We start from the raw sequence: 25,819 nt of genomic DNA, 5'->3' as shown, positions 1-25,819 counted from the left end.
TAGTTCCCACCTATCTGCACAGCTTCAAATGCTTTCGCAAATGGACTTTGCTTCTCAAGTCAATTCACCCTAGGGTAAAACTGGGGTACTTCCCCTAAAGAGGTCATTCCATGTTGCTACTTCACCCCCTCCAACTCCATTAATTAAAGGAGGATTCCCCAAACTCAACCCAGAGCCCATGCCCTCCATTAAGACTCTGGCCCGTGAATACTTCCCGCCCCTTTTCTGCTGTTGGGTTATGACTTCTATGATGTGTTGTCTCTCCTGTGAAGTCATCCAGCGCATCTGATTGTGTTTGATATGGTATCGGGTGTCTCCGTACCACTGGATAATCTCTGTCCGCGTAAGGCCTGTCTTCTGCTGGAGAATCATGTAGTCATTGCTTGTAGGCCACTGGCAGCGAAGAAAGCTTTGTCTCAAAATTTCCAACTGTTCCCTTGTCTTCTTACGAAGTCTCACACTGGATTCAACCCGGCCATGTGTGAATGATGGAGGAGCAGAAGGAGAGGGGGAGAGGTCTGCAAAGTTTTGTTGAATGGAAGCATTGCTATCATCAAACTCACCATCATCACTTACTTCTTCTCTGGTCTCAACTGATTGGTTGTCTGCTCCCTCTTCATCCTCACCCACATCAACCTCAAACCCCGCATCAGTGCTTTCAGGTAGAACATCATTCTCTAGCTCGCTCTGAGAATTCTGTTGAGTTTGTTGCGAAGATCGATTGCGCTTTGCAAGCTTGGCTATCCAAGCCCGGCCATTCCTGCGAAGCTGATAGCGGCTGTCAGCAAACCATTTCCGAATTTCACGCCGATTCAATCCAGTCACTCTCTGAAGGTGTTCGACCTCGGCATCAGTGGGCCATGACTTTCGAACAAAACTGCGGCGCAAGGCCATCAGCTGAGCTTTAGATTTCTTACCCGGAAGGCTTTGTAAAGAATTTGAAAGCTCTGGGAGTTGGTGTGGTCCTAAATGATATGAAGTTGCAGTGTGTTGGTCATTAATGATCATGTATTGTGATTGCCCACAGGCATCAATGAGCTGGACTCCAGTATTATGAGGGGTTAAGTTTCTACTTTCACTCTGGAACTGAGTAATAACTTGAGGAACTTGGGATGAGAGTTGAACACCGTTATTGTACACAATATTAGAATTGAGCAACTGCTGAACACCATTGTTGGACTGGGGAGTTTTATTGTACTGACTAACATCAAAGCGATGTTGGTCATTGGTGCTGGGGTGAGGAACAGTGTGGCTCGATTTGGGCATGTGGTCTCTCTGATATATATGGGCCTCTGCCGCAGGTGACTGTTTATTTGCCTGCTGCTGTCCATCTAGACTCCTCTCATTTTCTAAATAATCCTGCAGCTCATCCTCCTCATCGTTTACTTCCTCACATTCCTCCGCTAACGATCTCTTCTGAATGCACCACAGCTTACGTCGTGTTTCCTGGATGTCGTCATCACCCCAGCTGATTCCGTAGCGTACCCGTTGCATCATGAACCATGCTTTAACCTGCTCTGGCGGTAATGCACACCTTCGAGCAAGAGCGGTTACCTCCTGCAGTGTAGGGTATGGGAATTCGTTAAATGCTTCCACAAGTTCCGACATGGCATCCAGCTCATGGATCTGCTCAGAGCGCACCCAAATAAGTTTTAATCCATCTGATACCAATGGGAGACAGACCAGGTTAGTCTTATTGTGGGTTGATGTGCCAGAGGTGGCTTTTTGCCTCTTTTGGCAAGCCTGCTTAGACACTGAAGAGCAAGGAGACTTCTCCTGAGGTAAAACAGGGGAAAAGCTCTCAGTGGTTTTGGGAGCAGGTGAGACTTCCATCGTCTCATCCTGTTCTTGGGCATCCATGGAGGATGAGGTCTCATTTAAATTTTCAGGGTTCTGAAGTGAAGTCGATTTGGATTCATCATGGATTATCGGCTGGAGGATAGAATAAAACAAAAATATTAATTAATATCAGCACAGCACAATATCAGCAAATGATGGGTTTTCAGTCACCCATTCAGTCAACTTTTGAGCCCTTTTTCACAGTGATAGTCTGGGGAGATAAAAACAGCCGAGAGAGAGAGAGAGAGAGAGTCCTCACTGTGATCTACAGCACATAGAGGATGAGGAACACTTTCTGCTCTTTTGCTCTAAATATAACAATATAAGAGAAACGTTTCTGCCAAAATTTGAACCCTTGATCCCATCATTCTATGAACTGAGTGACACTGAAAAAATGTCCTTCTTACTCAGAGAAGATGATAATACAGCTGCACTAGCGGCTAAATATGTGCTAGCTATTCACAACGCCAGAGATAGCTAATTCTCTAGAGTGACCCAATGTATTTATTTATGCAGTGTGTGTATATTTATTTATCCATCTATTTACAATGCTACATGTGACATGATTTATACATATATGTTTTGTTTGTTTTATTAGTTATATATAATATGTTGATGCTTTGGCAACATTGTGTTACACAGTCATGCTAACAAAGCAAATTTGAGAGAGACGAGAGAGAGAGAGAGAGAGAGAGAGAGAGAGAGAGAGAGAGACTACGTGTCTGTTACCAGAGTGTTTATATAGTGTTGTGCTGAAAACCAGACCTGTCTTATCTCTTATGCTTTTGGTTGAGTGTGAAGCTGCAAAGTGATTTTCTATTATTTCTGTTATAGACTGTTTCTGACTCATGTGCACTGTGACTACCAGCTCCCGTTTCCTCCTCTGATCCAAAATGAACCTTTGCTACTCAGGTGTATCATGAGGATTATACAAAGTATATAGATAGTTAGTTAAATAGTCATCTTCACCTGCAGCTGAACAGCTTTTAAAATAATAATAATTTTGCTTCTTTTCACATCAAATTCCATTACCATTAATGTTTACGTTTTGAAGTACAGGTGAAACTCGAAAAATTAGAATATCGTGCAAAAGTTCATTAATTTCAGTAATTCAACTTAAAAGGTGAAACTAATATATTATATAGACTCATTACAAGCAAAGTAAGATATTTCAAGCCTTTATTTGATATAATTTTGATGATTATGGCTTACAGCTTATGAAAACCCCAAATTCAGAATCTCAGAAAATTAGAATATTACATGAAATCAATAAAAAAAAAAGGATATTAAATACAGAAATGTCGGCCCTCTGAAAAGTATAATCATGCATATGTACTCAGTACTTGGTTTGGGCCCCTTTTGCATTAATTACTGCCTCAATGCGGCGTGGCATGGATGCTATCAGCCTGTGGCACTGCTGAGGTGTTATGGAAGACCAAGATGCTTCAATAGCGGCCTTCAGCTCTTCTGCATTGTTTGGTCTCATGTCTCTCATCTTTCTCTTGGCAATGCCCCATAGATTCTCTATGGGGTTCAGGTCAGGCGAGTTTGCTGGCCAATCAAGCACAGTAATACCATGGTCATTGAACCAGGTTTTGGTACTTTTGGCAGTGTGGGCAGGTGCCAAGTCCTGCTGGAAAATGAAGTCAGCATCTCCATAAAGCTTGAATGCTTAAGGAAGCATGAAGTGCTCTAAAATGTCCCGGTAGATGGCTGCGTTGACTTAATAAACACAGTGGACCAACACCAGCCGATGACATGGCTCCCCAAACCAACACAGACTGTGGAAACTTCACACTGGACTTCAAGCATCTTGGATTGTGTGCCTCTCCATTCTTCCTCCAGACTCTGGGACCTTGGTTTCCAAATGAGATGCAAAATTTGCTCTCATCAGAAAAGAGGACTTTGGACCACTGAGCAACAGACCAGTTCTTTTTTTCTTTAGCCCAGGTAAGACGTTTGACATTTGAAGCCCATGTCCAGGACCCGTCTGTGTGTGGTGGCTCTTGATGCAGTAACTCCAGCCTCAGTCCACTCCTTGTGAAGCTCCCCACACATTTGAATGGCCTTTTCCTGACAATCCTCTCCAGGCTACGGTCATCCCTGCTGCTTGTGCACCTTTTTCTTCCACACTTTTCCCTTCCACTTAACTTTCTATTAATGTGCTTTGATACAGCACTTTGAGAACATCCAACTTCTTTTGCAATTACCTTTTGAGGCTTTCCCTCCTTGTGGAGGGTGTCAATGATGGTTTTCTGCACAACTGTCAGGTCAGCAGTCTTCCCCATGATTGTGAATTCAACTGAACCAGACTGAGAGACCATTTAAAGGCTCAGGAACCCTTTGCAGGTGTTTAGCTGATTAGAGTGTGACACTTTGAGCCTACAATACTGAACCTTTTCACAATATTCTAATTTTCTGAGATTCTGAATTTGGGGTTTTCATAAGCTGTAAGCCATAATCATCAAAATTATATCAAATAAAGGCTTGAAATATCTTACTTTGCTTGTAATGAGTCTATATAATATATTAGTTTCACCTTTTAAGTTGAACTACTGAAATTAATGAACTTTTGCACGATATTCTAATTTTTCGAGTTTCACCTGTATTACCTAATTAAAATATATTTACATTTTGGATACTGAGCTCATGTTTCTCAGCCACGTGTATAACCGGGGTTTAACAAATGCTATTATGTTTCATTCCACACTTCATCTCTAAAAGCAAATTAATGAGATAAAAGGCACTTTTTTCTTCACTACGTAACATCATACCATAGATGTACCAGTGTAGAAACAGTTAGAAGAATGTGTATTTGAGGTCATGGCCCTTCAGGAAGTGACTTATGTTTTCAAGTGTGTATGAAAATGAATAACTGCACATGGTAACAACCAGATGGAAAGTTAATCTTAATCTGAAGATCTATAGGAGTCATATAATACACATTAATTAACCCCTTTATAACCAGAGGTAGGGGGGAGGTTTTTTTCCATTGCATTTATGCATTTGGCAGACGCTTTTTCCAAAGCGTCTACTGGAAGTGCGAAGACCATCCTGCTGCAAAGCATAAATCCTGAAGGGATATACCGTTTGTCCATGCCGATGAGGAAGCCATGCCTCTAGTTGACTGCGCCTTTATGCGAATAGGGCATCTAATGCCCTGTGACACATGCGAGGGCGATCTCATCAACAATCTAGTGAAAGAGCCTTTGTTTGGAGACTGACATGCCTTATGTGCATCCTCCAAAAAAACGAAGAACTGATCTGACAGTATAAACTTGCGAGTGCAATCCACATACGTTTGCGTCAATCAAGATTTTTCCAGCTTGACAGGAGGTGACCACTCAAGGCTGAGCTCCTCAACCACCCATGGAATGATGCTGAGTAACTCATATTAAGGGACAGCGAGCGCTCCTCACCCTCGCTGGGGGAAGGGCTTCAACATCCTCCATGGACCGTTCTCCGATGCTGCGATGGACACGGCATCATTATCAACGTCAGACCTGCCGAATACGACAACACCATGCTCATTTATAGAGGGCCGAAGGTCGTCACATGCATACTGCACTGGCGAAGATGTTGCGTGGGTAGATCAAGGGGCTCATGGGGCTTGAGCTGGGGCAAGATCCTCCTCGGGTTCTTCCATCTCTACCTCGCGGCCACGCCATGCTTCCTCATGTGGTCTCTCGAGACTGAACACTGAGGAAGCAGTCGGGAGGGCGCGGGAGATGGAATAGTCCCTCAGAACGAGGGCAACCCAAGAGCAGAGCACCTTGAGACTCATGTCCTCACAGTGAGGTCAGTCTGTACCCATGAGAGCTTTATCGTGGGTGTTACTCTGACGGAGTGGTGTCTCACTCACAGGAACAACTGCGATACATCTTTAAAAAGACGCATACACAAGCGGCTTCTTTTGGGGGCAGGTGTACCTGGACTCAGGTGAAGAACATCCCAATGCGTCTGCAGGGAATCCCGTCTGCTGAAGGGTGTCAGTCGAAGGCAAAAAGCAGGCTGATCAAGATGAGATGAACCATTGTAGTCAAGACGAGACAATGTCAGTCTTGAAGATAGGGCTTATATAGGGCAATTGCGTGCCTAAAGCGTGGAGCTCAAACATCATTGCCAATCACAAGATTGCCATTATGATTCAAGGGCTTCAACTAGGTTGTGGAAAAGGGATTTTCCCCATAGGATTCAAATGCAATGTCCAGTGAACTGAATCAATAGGGAACTATTGACTTCTTGTGTTCCTATGAGTTGATTACTTATTTTCACCAACACGTTAAAATGAAAAAATGTGGGAATTTTACGCACTGTGAACACAGAATGTGCAGGAATACTTAAATGTTATGCAAGATGTGCAATCCCGCTCCGAATTTCATGAAGTGGGTTTTTTCCCCCTTCTATGTTCTACACATTGGTAACTGCTGATGCTAAGGCACTCGTAAAAGAGCAAGGACAGTTTTAGGAGAGTGCGCTCATTGTCTACACATTCTTGTATGCACACGCGTCCAATATATTATGCGCTTGCGATTCTTTGCGAGCTAAATATAATAGCGCTCACTCGTCTCATTGAGTGCTTGGTTAGAAGACTTTGTCAACTCTGTGTAATTTTTGTGCTCACACACTTGTCTGTTTGCACTAAAGTTATAAATGCAGCACTGGCATGTTCAGGCAAGTGACAGTTTTAGCAACTGGCCCGAATCTCTCTCACACTGGTATCAACTATGACAAATTATCATGTGAATAAAAATGCATGTGTAAATGGCAAGATGGCTGTTATTTATGTGATAAATTAATTAATGAATAACTGTAAAACGCTTATATAGGGGGTTACATAAGGCATATGTAACCCCCTATATAAAAAAAACGAAATACAGGATATAAAATATATAGCTTCAGACATGTTTTTTTTAAAGCCATGATGGTAAAAAGAAAAAAAAAGCCATTTATAATTTTTGTGTTGGGGCCAGTGAAAATTTTGGCAGTGCAAGTAAAGAAATGAAGCACTGGCCTGACTGGGCCAGTTGAAAAAATTCTTAGCATTGAGTCCTGCCATGTAAACTAGCTTACAAGACTATAATAATAGTAATAAACTTTATTTTATATAGAGACTCTAAAAGTAGCTTCATGGCACTTTACACAGTAAAAACAATCATATAAGAATACAAAACAAAGATGAAACACAATAAAACATGCATATAAGAATACAACTAATAATACAATTGAAGTTAGTTTACATACACTTAGGTTGTTTTAATGATTTCAACCTCTCTACAGATTTCATATTAGCAAACTATTGTTTTGGCTAGTCATTTAGGAGATCTACATAGTGCATGACATGAGTAAATTTTCCCAACAATTATTTACAGACAGATTGTTTCACTTTTAATTTACAATATAAATTCCAGTGGGTCAGAAGTTTATATACATTAAGTTAACTTTGCCTTTAAGCAGCTTGGAAAATTCCAGAAAATGATGTCAAGCATTTAGGCAATTAGCTTCTGATAGGCTAATTGGAGATAATTGGAGGTGTTCCTGTGGATGTATTTTAAGGCCTACCCTCAAACTCAGTGTCTCTTTGCTTGCTATCATGGGAAAATCAAAAGAAATTAGTAAAGACCTATAATTATGGCCCTCCACAATTCTGGTTGATCCTTGGGAGGAATTTCTAAATGCCTTAAGGTACCATGTTCATCTGTACAAACAACAGTACACAAGTATAAACACCATGGGACCACGCAGCCATCATACCGCTCAGGAAGGAGATGCATTCTGTCTCCTAGATATGAATGTAGTTTGGTGAGAAAAGTGCAAATCAATCCCAGAACAACAGCAAAGGACCTTGTGAAGATGCTGGAGGATACAGGTAGACAATTATCTATATCCACAGAAAAATTAGTCCTATACAACATGAAAGGCTGCTCAACAAGGAAGAAGCCAGTGCTACAAAACCACCATAAAAAAGTCAGACTACAGTTTGCAAGTGCACATGAGGACAAAGATCTTACTTTCTGGAGAAATGTCCTCTCGTCTGATGAAACAAAATGGTCATAATGACCATTGTTATGTTTGGAGGAAAAAGGGTGAGATTTGCGAGCCAAAGAATACCATCCCAACCGTGAAGCATGGGGGTGGCAGCATCCTGTTGTGGGGGTGCTTTGGTGCAGAAGGGACTTGTGCACTTCACAAAATAGATGGCATCAGGAGGAAGGAAAATTAGGTGGATATACTGAAGCAACATCTCAAGACATCAGCCAGGAAGTTAAAGCTTGCACGCAAATGGGTCTTCCAAATGGACAATGACAACAAAGTCAAGGCATTGGCGTGGCCACCACAAAGCCCTGACCTCAATCTGATAGAAAATTTGTTGGCAGAACTAAAAAATAAATAAAAAAAGCGTGCCAGCAAGGAGGCCTACAAAAACCGGACTCAGTTACACCAGCTCTGTCTGGAGGAATGGGCCAAAATTCCAGCAACATATTGTGAGAAGCATGTGGAAGGCTTCCCAAAACATTTGACCGAAGTTAAACAATTTAAAGGCTTAAAAGTGATAGTTAAGGCCAAGCTGATTAAGAGGAAATAAATAAATACTAAAAAGGGGCCCAAAAGATTAACCCCGGGGGACACCAGTATGAACTAAACCAATCTTAGACCTGTAACCACCCACAGAAACAAACTGGCCACGATCGGAGAGATAGGATCTTAACCATTTTTTTTAAACCAAGTCTCAGAAACACCAAAAACAGTTTCAGAGGTTCAATAGACCATTTCTGGTTAAATAAGAGAAATGTGTAATTTCTGCACAATTAAACAGAAATGCAAAAATGTATTCAAACAGGTTTCTTTTTATTTTCATAATATTACAACTGTAATCCCGAAATGCTACAACTTTATTTCTATATAATGCTTCTTTTTGTATCACAATATTATGAATTCTCTAAATGTTCAGGCCCTATTACAAGATATTTCTTAAAAATGTAATTTTCTCAATTTTTCCTTAATTCTCAAAATACTAGGCTACTACTTTTATTCTTTCAATTTAATGAATTTATTCTAGAAATGTCACTTTCGCACTCAGCCACCAATTGTTGGGGCTGTTCAGAGGTGGAGAGAGTTTATTCTCATAAAAGTCCCATAATGAGATTATTCTCAAAACACATCTCATTCCACCCATGTCTCATCCATTTTTTTAAGCTGTGCCCACAACTCTTTTGTATTTCTTAACCTTTCTCTTCTAAATAGTGCAACACATAATAACATTCAAAAATTAAAATAATATAACATATATATATATATATATATATATATATATATATTTATTTATTTATTAATATTATATAATGGATTAAGAACCAAGTATATAGGGGTCATTAGACACCCTAGGTATGTAAGAATTTATTTGTTTTTTACACTTCCATACTATATTTTTATGATTATTTAATATCTATACAAGTTTACCATCACAGGATATCTATTCCTTTGTTTATTAGAAGACAAATTGTACCAGTGTAGGGTATTATCCAATTACAAAGTAATTGTGGTAATGTAATTACTTTTAGTTCAAAAAAGTAGTGTAATGCATTACATTTTTAATTCTTGTAAGTAAATTTATTTAATTACTTCTATGTTCATTATAGGGTTAATCTTATATTATATATTTAATATTATTTATGTAGAATCATTGGCAGTGGTGGCTCAATGGTTGAGGCTCACGGTTACTGACCAGAAGGTCGGGGGTTCAAGCCCCAGCACCACCAAGATGCCACTGTTGGGCCCTTGAGCAAGACACTTAACTCCAGGTTGCTCGGGGATTGTCCCTGTAATAAGTGCACTGTAAGTCGCTTTGGATAAAAGTGTCTGCCAAATGCATAAATGTAATGTAAATCATTGTGAGGAAGAAATGTGTGTAACAATGAAGAAGAAATATATACATAATTTTTAATTTGAGTGAAAAAGTGTTTTAGAATGTAATTTACAAGTAATTAGTAATGCGATTACATTTTAGAGGAAATAATTAATAATATGTAGTGGATTACTATTAAGTAATTTCCCCAACACTGATTAGTACTATATTCCGTTGAATTACTGTGCAACAATTATGAATGATCAGAATACCATATACTTGTACACGTACCATACCATGTTGACATTTCTTTCTGATTTGATTAACATTTGATATTGCTATTTGATGAAGAAACAACATGGAAGTAAAGTATAGAGGGTACAACACATGAACGGTATGATTTAACTATTGTCATTTGGGTGTGCAACTGAAATTATACGTTTTTTTTTCTCTCTCTCCATGTACACTATCTGGGCATTTTGTTGATCCATTTGTGATAGACATATGTGCCGATTCTCTAAAGACCCGAATATTTAAGCGTGTTTGGGAACATTTCCATGCATAAGGGTTCATCAGTAAGGGTTAACTATTTAGCAGAGACGGGCCACTTGTATTAAAATTAATGGGTGAAACTGGAACGCCCAACGGTCAACGGATGTAGAAAGGAAGTCCCGCCTTACAGTTAAAAGAGCCAATCACCTTTTAGGTCCAGACATTACCTGTCAATCATCTCGGGAACGCTCATGCGAGGCGGAAAATTGCGTTGTTTTGCGTAATATGAAGTAAAGGAGCAAACTGCGGAGTTGAAATATGTCGTTTTAACGTAAACTCGCCAAGCAGTTTTTGATATTTCGGTGTTCTCCCATTCAGGTAGATAGGAGCTGCACTGTCATGACTGGAAATAGCCTCCCGAGAGCGTTCCAAAGATGTCCGACAGTGGATTGACTTGATTGAAACACTTTGGTTAATCTCGCAAACTAACAAATTTATTCATAAAACTTCGTTTATTTTCGTAAATAGCCTTTTGTGAGATTATTCTCAAAACACTGCTTTATTCTCGAAATATTCAATTTTTATTATAATTTTAATGTGGGACTAAAACGTCGTTGTAAACACAAATTATTGAACATAACAATAATAAGGTTATCACGCTTCTAACAAACACTTGTGTAGGCTACATACACAATAATGCCATGCACACAGAAGTTTACTTACTTTATCCTTGACGGAGCTCTTTTCCTGCGGTGAGTTTATTTCACCATTTAAGCAAGGTGTCTCCCCATCATCCACACACTCCTCTTGTGTATTATCCTCCTCACAACTCACCGAGTTCAAGTCACAAATATTGGTCACTGGATGAGCGACATGCAGATGTTGACTGAGGCATTTAACGCCAAGCGCTTTATAACCACAAATCCGACACTCATAAGCATCCTTGGCAGTCTCCACCGCGTCCTGTCCAGTGTTTTTCACTGGGCTCTCAGGACACGTCACAGGGTCTGAAGGTGAAGCCCGTGTGCTTGAGCCCTCGAGCAGCGGAGCCGCGCATTGCTCCATGGCAACCTGTGCACGACCGAGCCAAGACGCAATTCATACGCAAGCTAGATTTCCCCCAAAACAAAGTCCATGTACAACGATGCCACAAATCTAACGAGTTTCATTTGAGATAATAATTATATACGGAGCTGACATTCAGGAGTTGAAGGCTTAATCCTAAATGATGGCCAAACTGGTCTGGAAATGGAACAAAGGCTGACTAGCAAGCGAGCTAACAGCAGAGCTTTTGGTGTTACACAGACATCACACAAATGCATACAAAGTCAAATAGCCAGCTCGTAAGCGACCCGGTTTATTTTTCCTCATGAACGGTGGTTACTTGAGAAATACGGCACTTAAAAACGCATTTCCCTAGTAAACGCATTCGCCTTTGGGTCGCACAGTTGAACGCTGTCACAGGTTTGGTTTGTCGCATCCTTGGAATGTGAAGCCAGAGTTGTTTCAAAATAAAAGCCTATTGTACAAAGGTGCATCGGTTTGCTTCTCGCAGGCAGTAGCTGCCCTAACCCGCCCCACCCTAATCCTAACAACATGGATCCCGAAAGGCTTAATATCCTGATAGGAACAACCTTATGTACATTTCTCATATCGCGAAAATAAAAGCTCATTGCGGCAGCCTATAGCGCTCTTGAAAATTTTGAATATCTCTCTCACATTAAGTTTTAAGCTTTTTTGGCATGGACCCAAAAAAGATTATACACTTTTAAGATTCAAGTAGCTTTTTAGCATGGCTAAGCTAAAAAGCTTAACATTAACAAACTATTCGGAATATTGTACTTAAATGCATATTTATCAGGTTTTCATAACAATATATATAATTCATTTATATAATTTTATTATATAAAAGTAGCAATTTATTAGATTAATCTAATCAAATAAACTACATATATAGAATGCCCAAGCTTATTTGAGATAGAAAGCGATTGAGCGTATATATATATATATATATATATATATATATACATATATATATATACATATATACATATACATATATACATATATATATATATATATACATATATATATATATATATATATATATATATATATATATATATATATATATATATATATATATATATATATATATATATATATACAGGTTGCATGATAAATGATTACTGCTATACATTCACATACAGGTGTGTGTGATTTCAGCATTCTAAAATAACACAAAGAACAAACATATTTCTCTCTCGCTTGGTTTTGCTCGTGTATCCCCTCCGCATGTGAATGATGTGAAGATCTATTGAGATTTTATTCACAGACTTGGCGCTGAACAGCACATGCAGTCTCAAGAATGGAAACAGAGTGACTGCATCACACATTTCTTTGAGCAGAATATTGCACTATTGAGCACTTTATGGTTTTTTTTTCAGAAGAGGAGAGAGAGAGTGCACACTCGCATACATTGTTGCTAGATTGTATAAATTAAGTATGACATATGGCAAATTATTTCCTATATTATTTTTGTTCAAGTATAAATCTCTGATTGGGGCGTTGCATCTATTATTTTGCAACCCTGCATGATAGGTCCCAAAGACAGATAAATAAAAGATCTAATCAAAAACGTTCATGATAAATCGACCCCTGGGCAGCAGTTTGCCCTGGTCTGCAATTGGGGGTGCTCTAAGGTTCATTTGAGGGTGTTTACCCCTGTAGAACAGGGCCTGTGGAGCGCTTTGTTTTAAGTCATCAGCAATTGCCTCTAACTCCATGATCGCTCAGATACACTTACTAATACACTACAGCTGGGAAATACAGTTAAACTAACATCTTTTGCATTAAGGCTTATCACAGCTGAGAGACAAAACAGACTGTGTAATCACACATACACTTGCCTGATACAGGGAAGTGTCCACTTTGGGAGGAGATGTAAACAAACTTTTAACATGTTGGTGGGGAGTACGATTTCTATAGCTAATGACTCTTGTGCACCGGCAACTGCAAAATAGGGAGGAATACCCCTGCTTGGATGGTTATTTTGCACAGAGATCAAACAGGATGTATTTGAGCAAAATTACATTATCTTTAGCATTTATGCATTTGGCAGACGCTTTTATCCAAAGCGACTTACAGTGCACTTATTATGGAGGGATAATCCCCCCGGAGCAACCTGGAGTTAAGTGCCTTGCTCAAGGACACAATGGTGGTGACTGTGGGGCTCGAACCAGCATCCTTCTGATTACCAGATTACAGTTGTGTGCTTAGACCACTCACCACCACCACTCCTACATTAAATTAGCAAGCTGAATAACACTACACTACAGCTGAGGAATAGAGTTAAACAGCTATAGCTTTACTGTTCATCTCTGCTTGGGAGTCGCAACAGACGTAATCTCACGCTCAATCGCTTTATATCTCAAAGAAGCTTGGGCATTCTTTGGATCTAGCTATGGCAGATCCTGATCTGTGGCATAAGGAAGTAGTTCCATGCACAAGGGCATTTTTTGTGACAGTCCTTGTTTGTTGAACTGTAGTATATAAGCACTATCACACTTGCAATCGTGCTGTATGGCCCTAAATCAGCATGGTGATTTCTGCTGATCCATGATGATATAGGGCCATAAAGCACACTTGCTTTTGTGATATTGCTTTACTATAAATTATACATAAATTATATATAAACCATATTTATTCTCATAAACTAATATTTAACGTGATAAGAACCTCACATAAAAATATACAGGAAACTTTAGTATAAATATCCCACATTTTCATTGTAATCAGTAGTAAGAGGCTGTCAAAAGACGGCATGATATGAATGTTCAAAAGGGTCTTTCTATGAAACCTGTCCCATCAGCTAATATGACAATGTATGATTAGAAGTACCTGTAGGGAGATGAATTGTCAGCTATATTGATAGATAGATATGTTACCAAGAGAAACTTAAGAGCACAAACAGAAATGACCATAAAAGTTTTTACTGTAAAGCAAACGTCCTCGCCCATTTCCTGTCCTTGTTCAATTCTATGCTGACATTATCCATAGGATTTAAAACGCAAATTTGAAAATTACCATTCAAGTTGTAATGTACTGTAATGTAAAATAATGATGCAAATGTTTGGGCCCCTTTTTAGTATTTATTTATATACTGACAGTTTTTCTCAATCAGTTTATTTTTTTATACATTTCTCTAATTAATAATCAATGCTCTCAAAACAATTCACACAACAGACCAAACAGACACTCAATTTTGCAGAACAGTTCAATTTCATGGCATAATGAAGCACTATATTCTTTTCTGATAATGCATTTATAAAAATGAAATACATCAAAACTATAGATGTGCTCTCTTTTGAATTCATAACATTTTCAGCTATAGACATACAACTCTACTATTGAAATAACACATTTATCATAAAAATCCAAAAATAAAGACCCTTTTCCACCTGTTTTCATAAAATGTATCTACATTTTAGGTGTTCCTGCTCTACCTCTAGAAAGAGGGTAAGGAAGTTTACTGTGGAATATAAATATGGTAAATGAGAAACAGCAGATTAGATAGTATGAAGCTAAGACAGCACTGTAATCACAAATGGTATCTGTGGACATTGATTGTGGCATGCAGACCAATGCCATTCCTCCCTCTTCTTTTTTGTTGAGATTGAAGTCACTGTAGATCTGCTCACATTTGACTGAACACTTTGTGTGTCTCAGAGAGACCGTGATTCATAACATGATCAATTAGAGGGACTCTCAGTTCATTTGAGCCTCTTCTGTGTCTTCTTTATTGTACTCTTTCAACCTGATGTCCTCTTTCTCTCTGCTGTAGGTCAGTTATGTTCACTTGCATAATGCATATCTTACCTGTTTGTTGAAATATTCACACAATGTATGCCACTGTTGTGTGTGGGACATTTGACTGCACTCTCAGGCCAGCCTCTCTCTAAGATAGACCATGGTTTATCACATGATCAATAATAATAGCCCTTATCTCATCAGAGACGGTGCTTGGTCTTCCCCTCATTGATTTTTTTACCACACATTTGCACTTCTCTCGTTCTCTTGCCATTCAACCCCTCTTTCTCTGTTAGAAGGCAAAACACCTGGGTAGGTCTTCAGCTAAAATGGGAATCAGGTGTTTTTTTTAAAAAAAAAAAAGTATTTGTATTATTTATTTATTTATCTTGACTGTGTATTTCAGTATTATTATAGAAACATAGCACATTCAGTCAAATGCAGTTTTGTGTGAGGTTTTGAACTAAGATTTAATAGAAGTGTAAAGAGAAGCCAAAAAAAGTTGCTTTTACATAGTTTTGCTGGTTGTTGAGAGTGAGTGAAAGATTTCATGAGTTTTGATAGATGTGGTCACTGAATGGATTTTGCATTGAAGCAGTGAAAAATGAACCACAGTTTAGTCCACATAGACTAATGTTGTGCTGATTGTATGAAGAGATTTGAAAATGCGTTCTCAGTATTGAGAAATGTGTGAAAATGATTGTACAAAACGGTATTTGGTTTGGCAGTGTAAATGGACTTTCTGAAACTTGAATCTTGCTTTTTTGCAACTAAATTAAGTGATTGTTAAAATGACTAAACTGAAAGAATATAATTTTACTGTGTTTTGGTGATTAAACCAAATGTATTTGTTACATGCCACAATAATGTTGTGTTCTGAAACAGTGATTTTATGAAAGGAAACATGTACAACCCCGATGAAAGCATGTTAGCACTTTTATTACAAGTGTGCTCAGTTTGGTGTTTTGTACTTAGATTTTTAAAAATGTATCACTTGTATGTGAAAATAGTACCAAAGCGAATAAAAAACCTACAAACTAAACAGAAAAGAAAGGAAGAGTTTGATCAGTTTTATTGTTGAACAAGCTAACATCTCTCATTGATCTTCATTCTGTCAGTTATTGGTGGTTGCTCTGGGGATGTGATTGTTTTTGATTTTGAGCATGAGGGGAAAACGCTGACAGTGAAGCCCCTGCATATATTCTCTCTCCTGCAGCAGTTGCCGAAGCTGTGTCTGCAGAAGGACATGTTGTCTGTATAGAGTGTCAGCTCTTGGGACTATAGCTGTTTTAATGTCTCAAGCAGGCACTGGTTCTCCTGAAAAACCTCAGTCAGGTGGGACCTCAGATATCATAATGCCTTCTGGGAAAAGAGAAGGGCGAACAAAGTGGCTCTAAAAGCACATCGATTTTTTACCTTCCTGAGACAAATCAAGATTAGAGGGGAAGGTTATTAACAACTTACATTTCAGTCTGTTCCTCACACAAAGCTATCGTATGGCTTTAAAACACTTATAGTACAGAGACTGAGTTGTATAGAAAAAGCAGCCTAAGGGTATGTAATAACAGTTCCCTTTCGAGAGGTCTCTCCTATTGCGTAAGTAGCTTACGCTATGGGAAAACTCAGTTTCGGTCATTGGCTGTGCTGCGGCAACTTGCTCGAACCAATGATGGGGCGACTCTGAACGCGCGACCAATGAGCGCGCTTCGCGCTCGCGCGCTCAGAGCCCGCCAAGATGGCCGTGGCTAAGGCTATATATTAGGCGCCCCGTCATGAGAGTTCTTTAGATTTAATCTCCTTCAGCAAAGACCTTCTCTTCGCTGGATCCTCTGGATTATTGGAGTCTTTTCGCCCGCCGTCGACAAGCCTACAGCAGGACTGCTACGAGGACGCCGGCGCCTTCAGCCGCCTTCAAAGCCTTCTGCTACGCCATCCGGCGCGCATTACCTTTGATATCCTTTTACTGAAAGCTACTTTGCAAGTGTTCGCCTATGTGACGCTTTTGTGTTTTAGTGAAAGAGCAAATTCGAGGCGAAATGCCTTCGACCTTTGACACTGCATCCGACGACTGGCCGGGCTCGGGTTTCGACCCCGCGCCGTCGACATTAGCGGACACGAGCACGGGCACCAGATATGGACTCAGAGATCGTCCGCATCCTGTCTAAAGCCGTGGAAGACCTCGGGCTCGAATGGTCTTCTCCGGAAGAACCCGCCCGCAGCCGGCTGGACGAGTGGTTCCTGCAGGGACGCCGGCAGGCCCCTCGACAGAGACCCTCCCCTTTCTTCCCCGAAGTTCACAACGAACTCACAAAGTCGTGGAAAGCCCCACACTCTGCTCGCCTGAAGCCTTCTTTCTCTTCCTCGCTCTCCTCGGTGGACGGCGCGAGAGAAAGAGGCTACGAGGGAACCCCGCCCCTCGAGGAGGCTGTGGCCAACCATCTGTGCCCACCCTCCACCGCTGGATGGAAAGCCAAAGCTTCTCATCCCTCGAAGCCCTGCCGATCTACCTCAGCTCTCGCCGGTCGCGCATACGCCGCCGCAGGCCAAGCTGCGTCAGCGCTTCATTCCATGGCTGTTCTGCAAGTCTATCAGGCTAAACTTCTCCGCACCATGGACGAGTCTGGACCTGAACCTGAGGCTTTCAAGGACCTGCGCAGCGCCACTGATGTAGCCCTGTGAGCCACAAAGGCCACCGCCCAATCCATCGGCCGGGCCATGGCTAACCTGACTGTCCTTGAGCGCCATCTGTGGTTGACGCTAACAGAAATGAAGGACGCGGATAAGGCGCCATTCCTCGACGCGCCTATCGCTCCAAGCGGCCTGTTCGGACCGGCGGTAAGAGAGTTCGCTGAACGCTTCACTGAAGCTCGGAAGGATTCGCAGGCTATGCGTCACTTCCTGCCCAAGCGCTCCAGCTCGTCAAACCTGAAACGGACGCTCGACGCTGCTCGCGTTCCGCTAACCGAAAGCAGCCGCCTGAGCGACGGGGACCTCGGCCAAGATCGTGCTGAACCCGGAGCCTCGTAAGTCTTCCTAGCCATAGGAAGAAAAAGAGAGAGTGCGTGTCTCGCAAAAGCCGGACCACTCTCTCCAAAACGTGTAAAACATTACCCAGTCCCCTTACAGGCGGCTGGAAATGTCTGTACAGCAGTCAATGGGCCAGTCACAGAACTCGCTCACCTGCAATCAAACGCTGTTTTAACGGCAACACACAGAAATCACAAAAAGAGTCATTTTCTGCCTGTGTCACTAAGGGGTCACGTGTCCACACTAAAGTGCGCTTTCCCACATATCAATACTGTCCAAACAGTGCCGAATACTTCCCCAGCTCAAGCTGGACGCCCCATAAATGTAGATATTGTGCATATTGTCATGTATGCACCACTACACACAAGCACTGTTCCCACAGTTATAAACACTTCCCCAGTAAAAGCGGGAAATACTATAAAGGTAGCGCGCGTGCCTGCTGTCATGCATGCACCCCTACACACAAACACTGTGGGGGGTTTCTGCATGGCCAAAAACCCCCCGCCGCGAGCGGGAGGATTTATGAAAGTAGCGCGCGTGCCTATTACAATGTATGCACCCCCACCCGTAAACACTGTCTATACAGTTTCAAACATTTCTCCAGCTCATGCTGCGAGCATTACGGAGATAGCGCGCGTGCCTGTAATCTCACACACACCCCTGCACTCGGCACTCAACAAAGCTGCTCAGCGCGCGCCCGCGCCTCTTAGAGCTGTAAGCTCAGTGTTAGCACAAGGCGATTCGCCGGCGGGGCCCATACGTCACTGCGACACGCCCCCAGCCAGCATTCAGCCCATATCTGTGCGAGCAAAAGCCTGGGAAAAAAATCCCCGACATGCCGAAATGGGTTTTGAACATAATAAAACACGGTTACTCGCTTCAGTTCGCTCGCAGACCACCCCGCTTTTCAGCGGTGGTCGAGACGAAAGCGAGGAAAGATGTTTCACATGTCCTACGCACCGAGGTGCTCAAACTGATAGAGAAGGGCGCTATAGAAACTGTTCCTCCCTCTATGAGCGTTTTTACAGCCGCTATTTTCTCATCCCGAAAAAGGACGGTGGCCTCCGCCCCATCCTAGATCTCAGACATCTGAACAAAGCTTTAATGATTCGCTCGTTCAGAATGTTAACGACCAAACATATCCTCGTGCAAGTTCGCCCCGGGGATTGGTTGGCATTTCTGAGATTCGCTTTCGAGGGACAGTCATACCAGTACACAGTACTACCATTCGGCCTATCATTGGCCCCCCGTACATTGACCCCCGACGCGCGCGCCCCCATCAAACGATTTCAAAGGATGCTCGGTCTCATGGCCTCGGCATCAGCTGTACTCCAGCTAGGATTGTTGCACATGCGTCCTCTCCAACGCTGGCTCAAGAGCCGTGTCCCCACTCACACGTGGCGCTCGGGCCACTTTTTAATCAGAGCGAATCACGGCTGTATAAAAGCCCTGACGCCCTGAAAAGCCGTCGACTGGTATCAAACCAGCGTGAGTCTGGGCGTGAACACATGGAGAAAAATGATCACGACAGATGCCTCCAAAATAGGATGGGGGGCCCTCTACGAGGGCAGGCCTGTCTCCGGCTTTTGGTCAAACCCGGAAAAGCGCCTACATATAAACTGTCTGGGAATGAAAGCGGTCGCCTTGGCTCTCAGAGCTCTGCTTCCGTACCTGAAAAACGAACACGTCCTGGTCCGAACGGACAACATGACGGTAGTATCATATATAAATCGCCAGGGTGGACTCAGGTCGAGCTCCCTGCACTCTATGGCCAGGGAGCTCATCTTATGGTCACAGCACAACCTGCGCTCGCTGAGAGCAGCGCATGTGCCAGGTGTCCTGAATCAGGGAGCGGACATGCTGTCCAGAGACAAAGTTCTCCTAGGAGAATGGTCTCTCCACCCCCTGACGGTTCAGTGGTTATGGCAAACCTTTGGCGAGGCAGAGGTCGACCTCTTCGCCTCCAGGGAAAATGCGCACTGCCCTCTTTTCTTCTCAAAGAGCACGGACGCGCTCGCCCAAGTCTGGCCGAGCCGCCCCTTGTATGCTTTTCCCCCGATCGCGATGCTACCTCAGGTCATCAGTCGGATCAGGGAGGTGAAATGTGCAGTGCTCCTGGTAGCCCCACTCTGGAAGAACCAGACATGGTTTCCAGAACTGATGCAGACGGAACAATTATTCGTATGCTTTGGCGGCCGCACTAAAGGTCTCGCAGTTTCAAAGCAAAGAATATCACGCTGGATAGTGGATGCTATAGCGCTGGCTTATGAAGCCAAGGGCCTTCAGTGCCCCTTAGGCGTCAGAGCTCACTTCCTGAGGAGCATGGCCTCCTCGTGGGCGTGGTCGAGTGGGATACCCATTGAAGATATTTGTGCGGTGGCAGGCTGGGCCTCGCCTTCGACATTTATCAGGTTTTATAACCTACAGGTCCACACATTGCATTCCAACATTCTATCAGCCTGACTGTAGTATGGACTGGAGTATGTATATGCTGAGCATTATCTCCTCCCTTATAAGGTCCGTCTCTGACTGACTTAGAGGGTCTTTTACGCATATCAGTAAATAGAAAAATCAAGATATGTGCTTGTGTTTTTACAATGAGCGCCCCACCATGGGCCACCTTGGGGCAAAGGTGCTCTGTATTATCCCATTATATAGCTCGCCGTTGGCCGGCTCGTTGAATAATCACTTTGCTTTAAGGCTCAGGCATCTGCCTCTGGCTTTATACAGCGAAGTCAGCACGCACGGCGTTTTGCATGGTGTTCCCATAGCGTAAGCTACTTACGCAATAGGAGAGACCTCTCGAAAGGGAACGACTCGGTTACTAACGTAACCTCGGTTCCCTGAGAGGAGGGAACGAGTATTGCGTAAGCTGCCGTGCTTGTGCTTGGTCAGTTCAGCTTCAGTCGATTGAACCTAAAGAACTCTCATGACGGGCGCCTAATATATAGCCTTAGCCACGCCCATCTTGGCGGGCTCTGAGCGCTGAGCGCTGAAGCGCAGCTCATTGGTCGCGCGTTCAGAGTCGCCCGTCATTGGTTCGAGCAAGTTGCCGCAGCACAGCCAATGACCGAGCTGCCTCGCTCATTGCTGTCTGCTGTGCAGCTGCAATGCGTTTTACATAAAGACTTCAATATTTCTCGAGAAACAGAGTTTTCCCATAGCGTAAGCTACTTACGCAATACTTGTTCCCTCCTCTCAGGGAACCAAGGTTACGTTAGTAACCGAGTCGTTTTTTTTTATATATTGTGTTAAGTATACCACTACAAATATTTCACCTGTTTTAAGGTTTTTCTTATAGCTCTAATGATAGAGCATGGCAATAGCAATGCCAAAGTCATGGGTTTGACTCCTAGGGAACACACACTGTAAAAAATATTTTGTTGATTCAACTTTATATTTAGTGCCTTTTTTGCATGGGCTTTTTTAGTTTAACTGACGTGGATAAGTTTATTTCACAAATTAAAAAGTAATCTGATTAAATATAAACTAATTCAATCAGTTAACTGACAGAATGTAGTTGTGAAAACTTCAGTTTAGTTAGCTGAAATTAAATTGGATGTAGTTATAACAACTCTTTAGTTTACTGAACTTTATGACCTGCTAAAAAAAATAAATAAACAAAAATATGGTTTAAAAAGCACAAAAGCCGGTGGAGTTTTTAATACATGCTTTTTGAGTAATTAATAATAAAAAGTGTATATCCTCTCTTATATGCTGAGAACTTTCCTGACCCATGACTTATAAAATATAAAATCGTATTATTATTTATCTTATGTATACATCTGTGTTGGCATATATGTATTTTTATGTATTTTTAAATACTATTTTTTTCCCATCTAGCTGTACTTCTTGTCTTTATGACTAAGTGATTGTATTCATAAATTGTTGGAGCTGTGTAATTTTGTAAATCTTATTGAAAATGTAACCTTCTGTTTTTCAATAAAAATATCCACCGTTTTAGCACAATGTGTGGACTTTTCAAATAACCTCTTACCCTCCGTGTGAACATTTTTCAATTTGTATCAATGTTCAATTAACGATCTGGAAAAAAATCTGACTAGCTTTACGATACAATTGATTTGATATGGGATGCATCATTTCACATTTAAATACGGGTCGATCCCGTATTTTACAGGATGGATGGCAACGATACCTAGAGGTCTAATACATTCTCATGAACAAAATGTGGATGCGGAAAATCATGAGTTTATCGGGAGAAATGGTAAATCGGGAGTAGGCCTAGGCCTACAGTCATGATACTTAAAGAAAAAAAAATAAAAAATTTATTATATGTAATTACCATGTTTTCTTGTTGTTTTGTTGGTGAGAATATTGAGTGCACTACACTTATTCTCTACAATATTACAATAGCTAAACCATGTTTTATTTTCATAAGGGTTTGGCATTTCACTAGTTTTCACTAGTTCACAAAATGTACCCACAACGTCAAACATTTTGTGTTTTACTATCCTTATGGGGACATTTGGTCCACACAAGTGATAAATACAGGAGTTTGTCGCATGGTCCGGAAGACGCCACAGTTGCGGTGCTTGGACAGCATATTTGCGCTGTTATACATATTGCAGTGTAGTGGGAGGTTTAGTCACACAGCCTGAAATACACAGCAGTTGTGAAACCTGGACAGCACATTTGTGTTGCTTAGGGATGTATTGAGCCAGTGGCAGGGGCACCGCAGTTATGGTATCACCAAACATTTGTGCACTACCCGAGGAGAGGGTTTGCGGTGAGTACCAGGGTGGTACGTATGAGTTAGATAAGAAAGGTTAGTTGGAGCTTGTTACCACAGCAGTGAGGCATAGACGAAAGGGGCTTTGGCAGAAGCATGGTAAAATTCTGAGGCTGCGGAGGGTTGGTATTAGAGCCATTAGTGAATGTGGCAGAAGGAGCCTGAAGTGGTCAGACATGGATCGCTTTGGTCCACAGCCACTGCATTGGGAACAACCCACGTGGTGTATTAGCCACATATCACCTCCCCATAGCCTGATCAGGATGTGGCCTCTAAAAGTGTCTTTTCACCCTGAAAGAATAGGATCGTGAAAGACCGCCTTTTCATAGTGTTAAGATAACACCAGCCGCTTCACACTATATGCGAGAGACATAGAGATAGAAAAGGAAATAAAATAAAAAATAAGGTAATATCACATGAACTTAAAGCTGATTCACTAGCAGAGGTCCAGTCTGTGCTTCGGCGGCCTCCCCTCATTTGGGACAACCTCCATGCCAATGATTATTATTCCCGACATGTCTTTCTGGGGCCTTTTAAGTGTCGCCCCTGTGCACTGATGGCCCATCTGAGTGGTCTGCTGCTATATCCAAACTGCGAGTTTGAAGCCAACTTCATCCCTCTGCACACCTTGAGGAGCTGGCATAAAGAAGGGAAAGTTGAGGGGAAAGGTGAGAGAAGAATTGAGTATGGAGAGGAGGATAGTTCTAGCAGCAGATAAGAGGAGACATGAATGAATGAATAGGAAAAGGTAAGACAGGATAATGTAGCTAATGATTGACTGAAATGTACTAGAATCCATAATTTTTTTTTTCAAATGCTCAGTAACTTAGCAAAATGTGTAAACCTGAGGTTCTAAAACCCGGGTTCAATTCAGCCCTTTGTCCCACTTTATCCCATCCTGTTTCCTGTCTCCACTCTTAATATTACCTTTAATACTACTGATAATAATACATAAAATGAATAGAATTAAAATGTTCTCAAAGTGATTTTGTCACAGTCCTGTCTGTCTGTCATTCTGGGTTTTGGTCTGACAGGGCCATGGCATTATCCGCCCATGTCTGTCTTTGTGTGAGCGTACAATCGCTGTTTTATTCCCTGCTGCTTGCTCTTCTGTCTGTTGTTTTATATCTGGAGGTTGGTGTCTGGGTCCTGACTTCCTGTCTAGTTCGGTTCCAGTCTCTGTTGGGACCAGGACATTACTCCTTATTGACGTGGGTGCATCGCGCTTGTGTCATCTTGACTGCATGCACCCACATCAATAATCTATGTCTGTCTTTGTCTCTTGGATCGTGAGCTGTCTTCATGTTTGTGCTGAGGTTCGGTCACTTCGGTAAGGTGTCGGATGTGTGTGTAGCCGAGCACTCACACAAGTGTCTTCTTGTGAGAACGCGCGGCTTTGTTATTGTTTCTGTATCGCTGCATGCTTCTCTGTCTTAAGTCACACCCGCCTCATTGTTTGTTCATTATTATTTCAGTATTACTGTAATACCTGCTCTTAATTAACCTGCATGATTTATCTCCCTATTTTAGTCTCCTTGTGTGTGCTGTCCAGTGCCAGTTCATCTTGTTCTAGTCTTGTTTTCTAGTCAGTCCTGTGTCCGCTTCTTCCAGTTGATCCTGTTCACCTTCCTGTTTCCAGTGTGGTCTGGTTGGTCCTCTTCCCCGTTTCCCTCTGCCTAATTCCCTGGAATGCTTTTGTCCCCTTTAAGGTTGTTTATGTTTTCCCCCTCGTGGTAGTTTGAATTATTAATAAAGTATTTTGGGGTATTCATCTCTGCGTTTGGGTCCTAACCTCTCCCTAAAACCCTGACAAATTTGGTCATGGTAAAGGTCAGATTGTTGAAAGTAAGGATTGATCTGGGTAAAATGAACCATGGTTTTACTATAGTAATATTGATGTAACCATGTTTTTTTTTTTTTTTGCAGGAGCTGTAGTTTTAATGCAATTAACCAGGGTATTATTACAGTAACCTGTAGAAAATGGATTGAAAAACAATAAATGCATTTTCTTTCAGTTTCATGCAACTGTTTATTGATAAATAACAAAACTGAAACACAAGAATGAGGGATAAGAGAGACTTTTATGCTCCAAAATTACATAAAAGCACCATAACACTTGTGCACTATAGTACTAATATCTTCTTCTATGTTGTTTGAGGGACAAACAGAATTAAAGTCTTTATTCACTAAAAAATTTCACATGAGAACATATTTGTTTACAATAGTGCAGTGGTGAGCTCACCTGACCCCACATAAGGAGAAGGCAGCGGAGAAGAAGAAATTGCATAAATTACAAACTGCATTGTTCCTTGCTTGTATTGTGTATTTAAATGTGTAAAAAAATTAAAGAGATTTGAAAACTCGGTCAATCTGTCATGGCAACCCCACCATTTGAGAACCACTAGTGTAAACTTGTAACCCAAGAATGCAGGAAATAGAGCTCTTAGTAGATGAATCAAGGAATCTTCTGCCTTTTGCTGAACCAGTATGACTACTGTAGGTGATGAAGAGGCCTATAGTGCGGAGAGAGCTCTGTCAGCTGCTCTGCAAGACTGGATGAAAGAACTCCATTCCCTACAGCCTGGTACAGTTATTATAAGTCATTAAATAAAATCTCATGTTATTGCCAAAATGAATGTGTGTATGAGTCAAACTATTTCTCTCTGTTTTCTGAAATCTTTATTTAGGATGTCAGGTGAGGCCAGTAGATCTCAAGGATTCAACACTGTTAAATTGAAGTCCTCCGATAGCTCAGACAGTCAACATGGAGCCCAGCCCAAATCTCCCATAACCTCCTCCCACATTTTGTAAAGCAATTGGTTCAGTTGATTCGAGGCATTGAAAAGCTGTGTTTCTACCATTACAACCTTTACTGTCTCTCTCTCTTTCAGGTAGAGGAATGGCGTGCCTTTGCAGGCCGGTTACTGGCTTTGTGTGATGATGTGGCAATACTGCACAGCACTGTAGTCAACAGCATCAATAATGCTGCTCTCTATGACCTTTACCCTTACATCTGGGACCTGAGAAACACCCTGCTGGTGGCCAAAGCTTTCATC

General features: G+C 41.7%; 1 protein-coding gene across 1 annotated transcript; it reads right to left on the bottom strand.

The window, feature by feature from the left end:
- Positions 1–64: 64 nt before the first annotated feature.
- LOC127619339 (zinc fingers and homeoboxes protein 1-like) lies at positions 65–11,648 on the bottom strand. Its single transcript, XM_052092227.1, has 2 exons — positions 10,901–11,648; positions 65–1,932 (listed from the first exon to the last, which is right to left on the bottom strand). The coding sequence occupies exons 1-2, from the start codon at positions 11,240–11,242 to the stop codon at positions 70–72; spliced, it is 2,205 nt and encodes a 734-aa protein (XP_051948187.1). The 5' UTR covers positions 11,243–11,648; the 3' UTR covers positions 65–69.
- Positions 11,649–25,819: the final 14,171 nt, after the last annotated feature.

This window comes from Xyrauchen texanus, chromosome 2 (assembly GCF_025860055.1).
Source record: "Xyrauchen texanus isolate HMW12.3.18 chromosome 2, RBS_HiC_50CHRs, whole genome shotgun sequence".
NCBI classification, from domain to species: domain Eukaryota; kingdom Metazoa; phylum Chordata; class Actinopteri; order Cypriniformes; family Catostomidae; genus Xyrauchen; species Xyrauchen texanus.
This window is presented reverse-complemented; position numbering and strand designations above follow the sequence as displayed.

Bases quoted from the DNA above. Each gene is read 5' to 3' on its own strand.
- LOC127619339 (XM_052092227.1), bottom strand. From the start codon at position 11,242: ATGGAGCAATGCGCGGCTCCGCTGCTCGAGGGCTCAAGCACACGGGCT. The intron at 1,933-10,900 runs GTAAGTAAACTT...TCTATCCTCCAG, and splicing joins AGAGCTCCGTCAAGGATAAA to CCGATAATCCATGATGAATC.